The sequence below is a fragment of the Ammospiza caudacuta genome, chromosome 30 (genome assembly GCF_027887145.1).
Source record: "Ammospiza caudacuta isolate bAmmCau1 chromosome 30, bAmmCau1.pri, whole genome shotgun sequence".
Lineage (NCBI taxonomy): Eukaryota > Metazoa > Chordata > Aves > Passeriformes > Passerellidae > Ammospiza > Ammospiza caudacuta.
This window is the reverse complement of record NC_080622.1, coordinates 3,299,376-3,314,440: the sequence shown is the minus strand read 5'-3', so window position 1 is coordinate 3,314,440 and position 15,065 is coordinate 3,299,376. Positions and strand designations below refer to the sequence as shown.

The following is a 15,065-nucleotide window of genomic DNA, read 5'->3' as shown; positions in this document are numbered from 1 at the left end:
GAGCTTTGCTGGGTTCTCTTGTACCAAGCACAGCTGGAGCAATGGCAGGTGAGGATTTCACTCTGCAGGGACCATTCTGGGGTCCTGCTCTCACCAAGAGCTCCTTTCCATGAGTTTTGCTGGGTTCTGTTGTACCAAGCACTGCTGGAGCAGGGACAGGTGAGGTTTGGGCTCTGCAGGATCATTCTGGGGTTCAGCCCTCACCAAGAGCTCTGTTCCATGAGTTTTTATGGGTCCTTTTGTACCAAATACAGCTGGAGCAATGGTCAGGTGAGGCTCTGGCTCTGCAGGATCATTCTGGCGTCCAGCCCTGCCCCTGCTCTCACCAAGAGCTCTGTTCTGTGAATTTTGCTGGGTTCTGTTTTATCAAACCACTGCTGGAGCAATGGTCAGGTGAGGTTTGGGCTCTGCAGGATCATTCTGGGGTCCTGCCCTCACCAAGAGCTCTGTTCCATGAGGTTTGCTGGGTTCTCTTGTACCAAACACAGCTGGAGCAATGGTCAGGTGAGGTTTGGGCTCTGCAGGATCGTTCTGGGGTCCAGCCCTGCCCCTGCCCTCACCAAGAGCTCTGTTCCTGCAGTGTCAGCACAGGCTGACGTGGGATCTCCGCCAGAGCCACCCACAGCACTCTGTCCCCCTCCCAACAAACTCCTCTTGCTTCCTTCCACGCTAAGGCTTTGCTTTCTCATGCAAAGGTCTTTGCCTTTTCCATACAATTTTAATTTCCTGGAGAAATGAGGGAAATTCTCATGATTTTTGATACTTTCAAAGCCATGTTTGAAGTTTGCTTGGTTTGGTTCAGACCACCTGTTGCTGCTACTGTTGTGAGTAATGTTTCCATTTAAGAAATTGTTTCCTATTCCTTTTGTAACTCCATTTTGGTAATTTGATAATCTCTGCTACAACAGAGCTTTCAATCCTTGCCTTGAGGCCTCTTGCAACACCTCAGAACAGCTGGGGATGCCTGAGACCAAACCTAGAAATTTTGGATTTATTCAGAGTTGGGAAATGCATCTGACAGCCTCGAGCAAAACTGGAACAGGAGGAGCGGGAACAGGAGCTTGTCATTTGCATAATATTGAGGAAAATAAAATAACCTGCAAAGGGCAAGTGCAGCTTGTGCTCCTCCTGCTTCCAGGGTGTGAAGGAAGCCTGAGCTGCTTCTCCCTTCCCTTCTTGCCTGCATTCTCCCTTGGAGTTTAAATCATTGTCCAAAGCCACTTGTGACTAATATTTCACAGAGCAAGAACTGAAAAGTCCCTCCTCACATTCCTGGCTCTCATCTTGCTCCTTCCCATGGGATTCTGATGCCTGCTGCCACCTCCTCTGCTCTGCACACCTGCGTGTGGACTGGGATTTTCTCTTAATTTGGGGGGTTTGTGTTTCCCTTCTTTATTTTAAGCACAAATTCATATTTCTTTGTGCTGGTACTGAAATTACTTGAGGTGGTGAGTGGCGTGTGGAGAAGGCAGCAGAACCATGAGATTGCTTCTCCTGCAGTGATGGAAAGAGAAGTTCCAGGTGCTGGGTCACTCAGAGGGTTAAATTTGGCTCTGAGGAGTGAATTGTGCAGCTCTGGGAATTGAGAAGGGTTTTCCTTTGGGGTGAATGATCTCACCTGGATTTGTGTGAGGAATTTCCCAAGGAGGGGGAGAGCAGAGATGATTTTTGTGCAGGTTCTGCCTGCTCCCTGCCCTGGAAGTTGGAGTGATTCCTCAGGCTGGGATGTCACTTCCAGGCAGGGCATTCCCAGCTGGAACCTGGATATTTAGTGAGGTTGGCATTAGGCTCAGTGTCCAGCTCATTCCCAAGGAGCCCCACACCACTCGGAAAACTTAAACCACGTCTGGTACAAAGCCCCAGGAAAGAGAAATGCCAAGTGCAGGTGGAAAAGGGATCAGCCCGGGTCCAGGAGGAAAAGGGATCAGCCCGAGTGCAGGAGGAAAAGGGATCAGCCCGGGTCCGGGAGAAAAAGGGATCAGCCCGAGTGCAGGAGGAAAAGGGATCAGCCCGAGTGCAGGAGGAAAAGGGATCAGCCCGAGTGCAGGTGGAAAAGGGATCAGCCCGAGTGCAGGTGGAAAAGGGATCAGCCCGGGTCCAGGAGGAAAAGGGATCAGCCCGAGTGCAGGAGGAAAAGGGATCAGCCCGAGTGCAGGAGGAAAAGGGATCAGCCCGGGTCCGGGAGAAAAAGGGATCAGCCCGAGTGCAGGAGGAAAAGGGATCAGCCTGGTTCCAGGAGGAAAAGGGATCAGCCCGAGTGCAGGAGGAAAAGGGATCAGCCCGAGTGCAGGTGGAAAACGGGATCAGCCCGAGTGCAGGAGGAAAAGGGATCAGCCCAGTTCCAGGAGGAAAAGGGATCAGCCCGGGTCCAGGAGGAAAAGGGATCAGCCCGAGTGCAGGAGGCAGGCAGGGAGGAAAGGGGATCAGCCGCAGTCGGTTCTGCTTCTGTTCCCTCTGCAAGCCCCGGGCCGGGTGTGAGGCTGCTCCTGCTCTGGCTGTCCCGGTCTGGGTGAGGTGCAGGTGCCATCCCCGGGATAACCGGTGTCACCGTGGGCTCCTGGGCTGAGCCGGGCAGTCCCAGACCGTGTGTCATCCCTGACCGAGGGGTCCCTGTGCCGGTCCCTTTCCCCAGGGTTCCTGGTCCCTGTGTCTGTCCCTGTCCTGAGGGGTCTCGGTCCCTGTCCCGAGGGGTACTGGTCCCTGTGCTGGTCCCTGTCCCGAGGAGTCCCTGTCCCTGTGTCCGTCCCTGCCCAAGGGCTCCCGGTCCCTGTATCCGTCTCGTTCCAAGGAGTCCCGGTCCCTGTTCCGAGGGGTCTCGGTCCTTGTCCCGAGGGATCTCGATCCCTGTGCCGGTCCCCATCCCGAGAGGTCCTGGTCCCTGTCCCAGTCCCGGTCCCTGTCCCACGGAGTTGCTGTGCCGGTCCCAGTCCCGTTCCCGAGGGGTTTCAGCCGTTCCCGTTCCCGCCCCGGGCCGCGGGACCGGCGGGCAGCAGCGCCCCCTGGCGGCGGCGCCGCTCCTCTGCCGCGTCCCGCCGAGCCCGGTGGGACCTGGATGGGACAGGGGGGACCCGAACGGGACCGGGGGGACCTGGATGGGACAGGGGGACCCGAACGGGACCGGGGGGACCTGGATGGGACAGGGGGACCCGAACGGGACCGGGGGGACCTGGATGGGACAGGGGGACTCGAACGGGGCTGGAGGGACCTGAACGGGCCGGGGTGACCTGAGCAGGGCATGGGGGGACTGGAACGGGCCGGGGAAACCTGAATGGGACAGGGGACCTGAACGGGACCGAGGGGACGCGAACGGACCGGGGGGACCTGAACGGGACAGGGGGGACCTGAACGGGACCGGGGGGACCTGAACGGGGCAGGAGGGACCTGAATGGGACAGGGGGACCTGAATGGGACAGGGGGACCTGAACGGGCCGGGGTGACCTGAGCAGGGCATGGGGGGACTCGAACGGGCCGGGGGGACCTGAATGGGACAGGGGGGACCTGAACGGGATGGGGGGACCTGAATGGGACAGGGGGGTCCCGAACGGGATGGGGGACTGAACGGGCTGGGAGACTGAACGGGCAGGGGGGACTGGACCACTGATGGTGACAGCCCCCAGGACACTGCGGTGACATCCCCCAGGATGTGCCACCCCCTGCCAGCAGTGCCATCCCTGCCACCCCCAAACCCTTCCCCTTGTTTTTTTCCCTGTTATGAATTATAGTCCATTCCCCACTCAGCTCCCGCTGTTTAATTTCAATCCCAGCTCCCAGGGTACTTGGTTAATGTAGATTTTTTAAATTCAATGCATCTTGGAGTTCCTCAGGAGGAAAAGTCACCCTGGAATGACAGACCTGCTACAGCAGCTCCCTGAGCCCAGAGGGGTGGGTGGGCAGAGGGTCACAATAAAGCAAAACTCATGGGTTGAGATAAGAACTGTTTAATAATTGAAATAAAATTATATGTAATAATAATAAGAGTAGTAATAATTGCCATGAAAAGGACAGAGGGAAATGAAGGCCAAGAAGCACAAATGGTGCCTGGTTCAGGTGCTCTTGGACCTGAAATCTGGATTATTTGTCCTTGGTCCCAGCTAGAGCAGGAATTGTTTTGTCTCTCTGTGAGGACAGCTCACCATCCACTGATATGAAACCCAGACCCACACAATAAAACAGCACAGAACCTGAAAAATACAAAAACTAAACCCTGAGGCATCAGTGGGATAAATTCAGCCTGTCCCAGCTGGAACCAGGACAGCTCTTCCCAGTGCTCAGCACCTGTGCAGTGCCCCAGCTTTGAGGAAGGGAGGGATATATAAAATAATCAATGATATACAAAAATATGGTATAATAATGAATATCTAATATTCATTATTAAGATAATTAATATACCAAAATATAGTATAGTAATGAATATTATATATTCACTATTTTGGTGGTATTATTATCATTATCATTGTCATTGTCATTATCATTATTATTTTGGTATTATTATACATAGTGTAGAGTACATATATTATCTATTGTATACTGTATATGTTATACATTATATACTATATATTATGCATTATATACTATATATTATTATATGTTATATACTATTTTTAATACCAAAATAATGAATATATAATATTCATTACTATACCATATTTTGAAGGAAAACAGCAAAAATCTGGGTTTTTTGCATCCTGGATTTTGTCTTCTATATATTTTCAGTATAAGCACATTCTCCTCTTGCACTACCACGTGCATTTTTGCTTATCTGGGGTTTTATACTGATCAGAGTTTTTAACATCTCAGCATTTTCATCACTGCAAAACCAGGTTTTTCTATGACATTTTCATGACTCCCACAGCCTTTGCTTTCAGGGAGTAATTGGGATTCTCTGAAAGTTGAAATTTTAGGAAAATAAAGCAGTTTACTGTAAGAAAAAGGGAAACAAATAGATCTTTACTTGTGTTCTTAGCAGAGCTGCCATTCCCAGCCCTGTCCCTTCACCCTGCAGCAGTTGTGGGATTCCTGGATCTTTCTAAAATTGGTTTTTACTCAAGGAATGGTAATTGTGCTGCCTGGTGACATCACCCAGTGATTTAGCAAGTACCAACAAGCCCTGGGAACACAGTGAAATGTGTTCTGCACTAAAATCCAGTGCTGCTCTGTGTGTAGATCATCATCATCATCATCATCCTCACAGGTTTAGGCCCCAGGGCTGTAACAGATTTGCCATGATGGACTGGAGCAGGAATGTTTGTGGGTTTTATTGTGACAGGGTCTTGAAAAGGAAAAGCAACGCAGCAAGGGAGAAATTGAAAGAATTTTAAAATTTTAGGAATTTTCTTTTTGGCTTTTCACCTTTGTGCAGTTCCTGGTGAGCAGTTCTGCCCAAGGAGGGGAAGGAAATGCTTTTCCAGGGTGAAAAAGCACAGTCAGCAGCACAAAGCCACTCAGGGTTCCACCTCCTCCCGGTGCCTGAATGGTGGGATTGTGGCTGAGAGCTGGAATTGCTCATCCAGAGAGTTTGGGAGAGCTGTGATTGCTCATCCAGAGAGTTTGGGAGAGCTGGAATTGCTCATCCAGAGAGTTTGGGAGAGCTGGGATTGCTCATCCAGAGTTTGGGAGAGATCAGCTGGGATTGCTCATCCAGAGATTTTGGGAGAGCTGGGATTGCTCATCCAGAGAGTTTGGGAGAGATCAGCTGGGATTGCTCATCCAGAGAGTTTGGGAGAACTGGGATTGCTCATCCAGAGAGTTTGGGAGAGATGAGCTGGGATTGCTCATCCCAGAGAGTTTGGGAGAACTGGGATTGCTCATCCCAGAGAGTTTGGGAGAGCTGGGATTGCTCATCCAGAGATGCTGAGAGATCTGGACCAGTGATCCAGAGACTTTGGGAGAATTGGGATTGCTCATCCAGAGAGTTTGGGAGAGCTGGGATTGCTCATCCAGAGATGCTGAGAGATCTGAATCAGTGATCCAGAGAGTTTGGGAGAGCTGGGATTGCTCACCCAGAGAGTTTGGGAGAGCTGGGATTGCTCATCCAGAGAGTCTTGGTAATCTGCAGAGGTCTTCTCCAAACTCTTCTGAAAATCAAGGAGTTTGGATTCAGTTGAGAGTAGGAATATGTGGGGGATTTCTCTTTCCTTTCCTTTCCTTTCCTTTCCTTTCCTTTCCTTTCCTTTCCTTTCCTTTCCTTTCCTTTCCCCTTTCCCCTTTCCCCTTTCCCCTTTCCCCTTTCCCCTTTCCCCTTTCCCCTTTTCCTTTTTTTGCCTTTATTTCCCTTTCTTTCCTTTTCTCACTCACAAGCTCATTCTGGTTGTTAATATTCCATGTCTTTACTCATGCCTTGTTTACCTCTGCACTTTCCTGTGGCAGTCCCTGCTTGGTGTTTCCTTTCCCTCCTTCCCCTGCATTCTGGGAGCTCACAGGTGTTCAGAGTAACCTGAATTTAAACCTTTACCCTCAAATGATGGTTTTTTTGTGCCTTTCCCTGCTCTGCCTTGCAGGCACTTTGCCCAGCCAGGAGAAGCCCTCGCAGAGGCAGTCGGAGAGCACAAACTGCAGCCCCTCCAGGAAGAGATCCACATCAGAGAGCACTTCTTCTCCAGGCAAGTGCTGCTCAGGGACCTGGGCTTTGGGGTACCTGGGTGCTCAGAGCTGTGCTGAGGCACACCATGGCTGGAGAAACTTCAGCTCATGGAGATATTGAGGTTTTCCTCTGATGCTTTGGGACATCATGGCTGTGAGAGCTTCAGCTCATGGTGATCCTGAGTTTTGGGACATCATGGCTGGAGAACTTCAGCTCATGGAGATATTGAGTTTTTCCTCTGATATTTTGGGACATCATGGCTGGAGAACTTCAGCTCATGGTGATCCTGAGGTTTTGGCAGGGGGTGGAACAAGATGGTGTTGGAGGTTCCTTCCAACCCACACCATTCTGTGATTCTGTAAAAATGGACTGAGCTCTCCTAGGAGCTCACATGTGAGAATTCTGGGTGGAACAAGATGGTCTTTAAGGTCCCTTGCAACCCAAACCATTCTGTGATTCTGTAAAAATGGGATGTGAGTATCTGGGAGCTCACATGTGAGAATCCTGGGTGGAACAAGATGGAGTTTAAGGTCCCTTCCAACCCAAAATATTCTGTGATTCTGTAAAAATGCCCTGAGCTCCCCTGGAAGCTCACATGTGAGAATCCTGGGTGAAACAAGATGGTTTTTAAGGTCCTTTCCAACTCAAACCATTCTGTGATTCTGTAAAAATGGACTGAGCTCTCCTGGGGCTCACATGTGAGAATTCTGGGTGGAACAAGATGAAGTTTAAGGTTCCTTCCTACCCAAACCATTCTGTGATTCTGTAAAAATGGAATGTGAGTATCTGGGAGCTCACATGTGAGAATTCTGGGTGGAACAAGATGAAGTTTAAGGTCCCTTGCAACCCAAACCATTCTGTGATTCTGTAAAAATGGGATGTGAGTATCTGGGAGCTCACATGTGAGAATCCTGGGTGAAACAAGATGGTCTTTGAGGTCCCTTCCAACCCAAACCATTCTGTGATTCTGTAAAAATGGAATGTGAGCTCCCCTGGGAGTGGACAGAAGAAAATCCAGCAGGTTGACCCATTTTGTAAGAAGCTCATTTGCAGAAGCACTCTCATTACCAGAATTCAGACATTTCTCAGACTCCCAAACTGACTGCAAATATGTAATAAATCCCTGAGATTGGTACTTAGGACAAAGTTATGGTTTCCATCTAGGAAGGATGTGCCAAAAGTGCCATTTCCTCCCTGCTTTGAACAGATGTTTGCAGCAGATGCTCCATCCAGCCTGTGCTGCAGAAATCCTTTGCAGTGGGAATGAAATCTTCTTTTTTCCTCCATCTCAATCCCTTTTTTGCCCTCACCCCTTGCAAGGGGCAGCTGCAGTTGCTGTGACTGGGAACGGGAAGTGTTAAAGTGAGCAGAGCTTTGTGCAGGAGCATTGCAATCGCATCAATCACAAATTTATCCACTTCAAAGCCCCCGAGGTGCAGGTGCAGCTGAGCAGATCAGTCATTTTTGTGTTTTCCCTGCGTGTGGAATGTGTGAGGGTTCCAGGGGGTTTGTCAGGGAGGAGCTGCAGCTGTCCCAGCCCTTTGGAGCAGTTCCAGCAGCATTTCCAGGGGATGTGGAGCTGCCTGAGGCTCCCTGAGCAGGTGAGGAGCCCCAGCTCCATCTAAAGGCCAGGAGAAAACAAAGGGTAAATTATCTTTATTATTTCATCTGAATATACCCACTTAAAAAACCTGCAAGAGCAGTGAAAATATTTGTTTCAGTACTTCCAACCTATAAAAAAAAAAAAAGAAACATGAGTTTAAAAATATATTAGATGTTGCTCCATTTTTATCAGGATTGAGTTTTTATGTGCACAGAGGGTTTTGTATTTTTAATATTGAACAGAAAGAAACTTGAGGACAATGTGAACCCTCATTGCTTTTTTTGCTGTTAGAAATGAGGGATTGTGTGGGAATAAAGAGAAAATAATTGTGTGTTAGAAGGGGTGATAGAAAATGTGACTGACTTGTGTCACTGGGTCCCTGTCCATATTCCAGAATCTCTTCAGGGAATGTTCTGGGCAGCCCCAGGACACAAATGCTGTCAGGTGATGCAGCTGTTGTGTTTTAGCTCCATGGTTTTGGCCCCATCCCCACTCTAATTCCTTCTTGGGCTACCTAAAAACAGAGGCCAGACAGAATTAGGAGAATAAAAAGTTGGTGTAGTTGTTGAAGGGCTTTCAGGTACATTTTGGGCAAATGAATCCTGCTAAAAATGGATAATGGGTCATAGGTTTTCACACTTGTAAAAATTTGGTCCATTTTCATCTTGGAGGTTAATCTTCCAATTACAGCTCTAGATAATGAAATAATTTACCCCAAATTTGCTCCCCACAACTCACTTTTGTTTACATTTCTCAGGGCTTGAGGCAGTGAGGTGTCCTTGATTGCCAGGCCTGGAGAGAGATTGTTGTGTCTGCCCAACATGGGAAAACTGTAGCTAGCAGTGCATATGGAGTTTAGAGTTATACACTAAGATTATTATTATTATTATTATTATTATTATTATTATTATTATTATTATTATTATTATTGTTGTTGTTGTTGTACATAGTATAGAGTACATATATTATATATTGTATACTGTATATGTGATACATTATATACTATATATTATATATTATATATTATGCATTATACACTACATATTATTATATAGTATATAGTATATTCTATATATTATATATTATATTCTATATATTATATATTATATATTATATATTATATGTATTGTATTAGATATATATTCGATATATTTTAGATATATATTATTTTATATATTATTTATTATTATATTATATTATATTATGTGGTGTCTTATATATTGTTAATCATACATATATTATATAGATTATATATTATATATATATTTAAGTATATATAATATATACTATATATTACATATATTATATATAATAGATTTTTATAATATTATATAGATTCTAGATATTATTGTGTATATATCATAGATTATATTATTATTGCTATTATTATTTAGGTTAATATATATTATATATCATATATATTATATGATATATATTATATATCATATATATTATATATCATATTATATTAGAATTACTATATTACTAGAGTTATACATCAGAGAATTGCAGATTTACAACCACATGAAAACCACGAAAACAAATTGCTATTATTATTATTTAGGTTAATATATATTGTATATTATATATATTATATATCATATATGATATATATCATATTATTGTATTAGAATTACTATATTACTAGAGTTATAAGCCAGAGAATTGCAGCTTTACAGCCACATGAAAACCACAAAAATCAAGCCCTGAGTGACCAGCTGCAGGCCTGTGTGTGTTTCAGGGGTGGCAGTGCCAGCCCGGGCTGCCCGCCTGGCCCCGGCGGCCGAGGACTCGGTGGACGCGCTGCTGCAGCGCATGGCCCAGCAGGACGGGCCCCCCCCGCTGGACAAGGGCCTGGAGGGGGTCATGGGCAGCCCCCCCTCGGCCAGCCCTGCCCGCAGCCACTCCCGGGAGCGAGCCCTGGGCAAGCAGGACGGGCTGGGCAGCGCCGGCGTGCCCGGCGCCGAGGGCATCTCCCTGCTGCAGGAGCGCCTGCCCGGCTCCTACTCGCCGCGGCACCTCAAGAGGAGCGTGGTGGAGGCCATGCAGAGGCAAGCGAGGAAAATGTGCAATTACAACAAAATCCTGGCCACAAAAAAAAATCTGGACCACGTCAACAAAATCCTGAAAGCCAAAAAGCTGCAGAGGCAGTCGAGGACGGGGAACAACTTCGTGAAGCGGCGGCCGGGGCGGCCGCGCAAGTACCCGATGCAGGCCGTGGTGTCCATGCAGGCCCTGCAGGCCGCCAGGATGGTCAGCCAGGAGCTGCAGGACAGACAGCCCAGCAGCAGCCCCCTGCGCCTGGGGCCGGACACCATCACGGACGTCATCGAGGCCGTGGTGCAGAGCGTCAGCCTCGACCCCGAGCACCGCAAGGGCTGGAAGAGGAAGCGGTGGCTGCCCGAGGAGCAGGCCAGGAAGAGGCACAAGTCTCTGCCTGAGGACGAGCAGGAGAGCAATAAGAGGTGATTCCCTTGCAGTTTTGTGCCTCGGTTGGGTTTAGAATGTTTCAGTCATTGAGGGGATCTTCTGTTTCATTTTGGGAAGTGTAGCGGTCACATTTTCTGGAAAAATCCCTTCGCCCAGGATTTTTCTCCTGGGAAACTGAGAAGCCTCAGAGATAAAGGAAAACAATAATTATCTGATTTGCTTCTCCTGTCTTTTGCCCCTCTGGAATGTGTTTGGAGATTGTTTATCCAACAGGTGATTGTTTCATTGGTTTTATGTGAATTGTTTTGACTCAAAGGCCAATCAGTGCCAAGCTGTGTCAGGACTCTGGAAAGAGCCACAAGTTTTCATTATTATCTTTTTCCATTATTATCTTTCACTATTATCTTTACAGAAAGATAAATATCCTTTCTGTATTCTTTAGTTTAGTTTACTATTCTTTAATATAATACAATATCCTAAAATAATAAATGAGCCTTCTGAAAACTTGGAATCAGATTCATCATTCCTTCCTTCCAACATCTGGGGGAAATGCAAATACAATAATGAAGGAGTTCAGTCTAGAGGGAACCAACTGTGGTCTATTCAGAGTTACTATTTGTGGCAGCAGGCCCCCAGCCAGGTAATAATTAGCATTGACACTATGATGCAGAAGGCTGAATATTGTTTTATTCTTCTATACTATATTATAGTATATTTTAAAGAAACTTCTAATTTCTTCTGATACAGCTTTGATTTAATTTGCTAAGTAACCCAAACACTATTACTAGTGTCTAATCCAGAAACTTCTCTTTGGTAAAGGAATCTCTTTGGCAAACAAATCTCCATAACACATTCTACATGTGTCTGGCAACAGGTGTAGCAGGTGATGATCAGAATTGTTGTAATTCTTTCTCTGAGCTTTCTCACAGCTTCCCCAGGAAAATGCCTGGGAAGGTCTGTGAGAGCTGCTGCCACAACCAACATGTGAGCCCTGAGTGTGTTCAGGTCCTTCCTCAGGTACTGAAAACCCCCAGAAATGAGAATTTCAGGTGATCTGAAAGGGTTGGTTCTGTATTTGTGTTGGTGAAGGATGTATTTAGGGAGTTGGTAGCTGCTGAGGTGCCACAGATTGTTCCTTTATCCTGTGTGGAATAAGGAGCCCTGAGGAGTTGTGTGTGCCATGGGATCTGCTCGTGTGGGTCACAAACACTTCCAGGCAGCACAGGATGTGAAATGAGATCAAGTGATGTACAGCTGATAAAGATTAAAGCTACAGCAGCAAGGAGGAGTTAAGGGGTGCCCCTGTGCTAAAGGCACACCCCAAAAATCTCTTATCATCTCACGCTCATCCCCAAATCCATCAATAAACAAGCTCTGTTGGGAGCTCTCCTCTCCAGAAATGGGAGCTGTGAGGGTGCTGGTTCAGGAGTTGCTCTGTGGCTCTCCTGAAGGCTCAGGAAAGGGTTACCAGAGTGCAGAGCAGAGAGCAGGAGCTGCCTTCTGAGTTACTCAGCTGAGGCTCCAAGGATAAACATTAGCAGTACAAACAACATTCTTTTTGTAATAATAATGTCACAAAAAGAATCATACTTTTCTTATGATTATACTTAACCCCCAGTTGATCATGATTGTTGAGCTGCATTTTTTAAGCAGCTGAGTCGCCCAGAAATTCAGAAACATGAACTTTTTCTGCTGACCAGATTCGAGAGAGGAATAAAGAAATACTGTGAGATGATCTTAATGGGAAGGTGATTTTTTAATCTCTGCTTTTTCTTCCAGTTTCCCTGAGACAGCAGCTGAACCTCCCAGTCCCCATGAGGCCCTTGGGAAAGCACCTGAAGCTGAAACCCCTGAGCAGCCTTTGCCTCCTCTGACCCAGCGTGAGAAGAAAGCCCCTCGACCCCCAAAGAAGAAATACCAGAAGGCTGGGCTCTACTCTGATGTCTACAAAACCACAGAGTAAGTGAAACAGAGCAAAACTGCTCTCTGATCATCCAGGGAAAACTCTTTTTTTCACCTAGAGCCATAAAGAGCTGCCACTCATGAGTAGGTGAATTAAAACAATCAATTTAATTGAAGCCTGTGGAGAATGATGCGATGGTAATTGTGAGAACCTGACCCAGTGAGGATGTAAAATGTAACCCCAGTCAGAAAACAGCCTCAAGCAGTCTGGAAGTGTTTCTGGTTATCAGTTTTGAAGAAGATAAGAGATTTATTCAGGAGTGTGAGTGGTCCTGGCAGTGCAGGTGCTTGGAGGGCTGGATGTGTGCAGGTGCTGAGCAGGATTTGAGCACAGTGTGCAGAGAAGGGGTCAGCAGGTTCCTGTTGTCATTGGCTGAGGGGTGACAAGTGCTTATCTTCTGTGTGAAAGAATTTCAGCTATGCACCCACTTCATTTCACAGCTCACTGAAGTTCATCTCTGTTTTCTCTGAGATGTTTAGGGTAGAAAAATCCAGCATTTCTTTATTTTTCCCACTGCTTGGTTTGCAGCCTGGTGTCCACTAGAATGTGAAAACCTCCCTCTGTCCCTTCCCTTCCCTTCCCTTCCCTTCCCTTCCCTTCCCTTCCCTTCCCTTCCCTTCCCTTCCCTTCCCTTCCCTTCCCTTCCCTTCCCTTCCCTTCCCTTCCCTTCCCTTCCCTTCCCTTCCCTTCCCTTCCCTTCCCTTCCCTTCCCTTCCCTTTGTAGTCACACATTTTCTAAAGCCATGTGAACAAAGCAGTTGAAGTCAGGAATTTGTGCTTCTGTTCCAATGTCATCTGACAGATTGAAAAGAGAGAAAATTTGGCACCTTCTCACAATGTCACAGACCACTTGAAAATGTTTCAGAGACCACTGGGAAGCTGCCAGTGCAGTTTATCAGCTGCTCCTGCTGTAATCTCTGTCTGTAGTAAGAGAAGGAACCAGTGAAAGGGTCAATACTAAGGAAGAAACAAAGATCTCAGTGTGAGCAAAGTGAGGCCACTTGAATTTTATCTCTTTTTAGAGAGATGTGCTCAAACTTTGCCACTTGGATGTTCTGGCACTGCTGTACACAGTTCAAACCTCACAGTTTTATCTGTTGTCACAGAGGAGGAGCTGAGAGAGTTTTCTCCTTTTCTTCAATGTAAATATTTGGAATTTGAGTGTTCCTAAGTTGGAAAGGACCCACAAAGATCATGGAGTGCACAGCCCCAACAGCCCCACCCTGCTGCCTGAGCTGTGTCCAAGCCCTCCTGGGGCTGTGCCCATTCCCTGGGCAGTGCCAGCACCCTCTGAGGGATGAACCTTTCCCTAAATCCATCCTAAACCTCCCCTGGCCATTCCCTGGGGTGCTGTCACTGTCACACAGAGCAGAGATTGGAGCTGCTCCTCCTCTCTCTTCAGGGGAAGTCACAAATCACTTACAGAGGCTTGGTTTGTCTTCCCTCTGCCTGTTGCTCCACATGCTGAGTTCTTCCCTGCTCTGACACTGGGTTTGGGATGAGCTGCCACAGCTGCTCTGGGCCTCCCCACCCTCACAGGGAAGAATTTCTTCCTAAGTATTTCCAGTTGTTGATATCTGTATCACAAAATTTGTTTTCAGCTTACATTTTGCCTTCACTGCTTAAACAATGATATCACATTTTTTTATTGAGCCATCTTTCTTTTACTTGTCCAGTTCTTAAAATAAATCTCTTAAAAAACTTCAGTAGGCTTCAATTTCATTTAATCTTTGGTCTATTTAACATTTAGAAGTCTCCTTTGAATGTTGCAGGAGTGCAGTTCTAAATATAACCACATCAGATTCTATTTTCCAAGGTTTGTTGCTGGCCGGGAGGAGATGTTTACAAATACCAGATTACAGAGCTGGCACCTGCCTGACCCCTACAACCATTCTAATTCCATTCTCTTATTTTTATTTCTTCAAAAGGGTGTCTCATTGCTTTTTTAACTCTGATTTTTGTTCTTTTTTTCTGCCTTTCCTGATGAACAACCTCCTAAAGGGCAGCAGATGAATGTTTGCTCTTAGGAGAGCAGGGCTGTGCATGTGTCACGGGTCCAGTTCCTCAGCAAAACCACCAGATACAAATCTGCTGCTCCTCTTTTATGTGTGTACCTTTAGTTATTACTTTTAGATCACATTTAAAGTCAGTGGTGTCCCATTGGGTGTTGCCTTAGGAGAAAAAGCCCAGATTGTGGGAGGGCTGGGATCAGTGTTTGACAGGAGAGCATTTCTTTGGTTATTTCTCTTATTCCTCCCTTGCCTGATGCTCCAGCCATTTGTGCCTTACCTAAAGCAGAAAATGCATTTTTGCAAGTGACACATGATCCCCATGGTGACATTTTGGTTCTGTCCTTGTCCTCCACAGCCCCAAGAGCCGCCTGATCCAGCTGAAGAAGGAGAAGCTGGAATACACCCCAGGGGAGCACGAGCACGGGCTCTTCCCAGCCCCTATCCACGTTGGTGGGTACCTCAGCTGTATTTTCAGTG

General features: G+C 46.8%; 1 protein-coding gene across 1 annotated transcript in view; it reads left to right on the top strand.

Moving 5' to 3' along the window:
• Positions 1 to 15,065, top strand: part of ASH1L (ASH1 like histone lysine methyltransferase) — an 80,798-nt gene that overhangs the window by 30,317 nt on the left and 35,416 nt on the right. The window contains exons 4-7 of the mRNA XM_058821794.1: positions 6,498 to 6,599; positions 9,925 to 10,648; positions 12,393 to 12,572; positions 14,944 to 15,038. Coding sequence (XP_058677777.1) covers positions 6,498 to 6,599; positions 9,925 to 10,648; positions 12,393 to 12,572; positions 14,944 to 15,038 — 1,101 coding nt within the window. The remainder of the gene's footprint in view (positions 1 to 6,497; positions 6,600 to 9,924; positions 10,649 to 12,392; positions 12,573 to 14,943; positions 15,039 to 15,065) is intronic.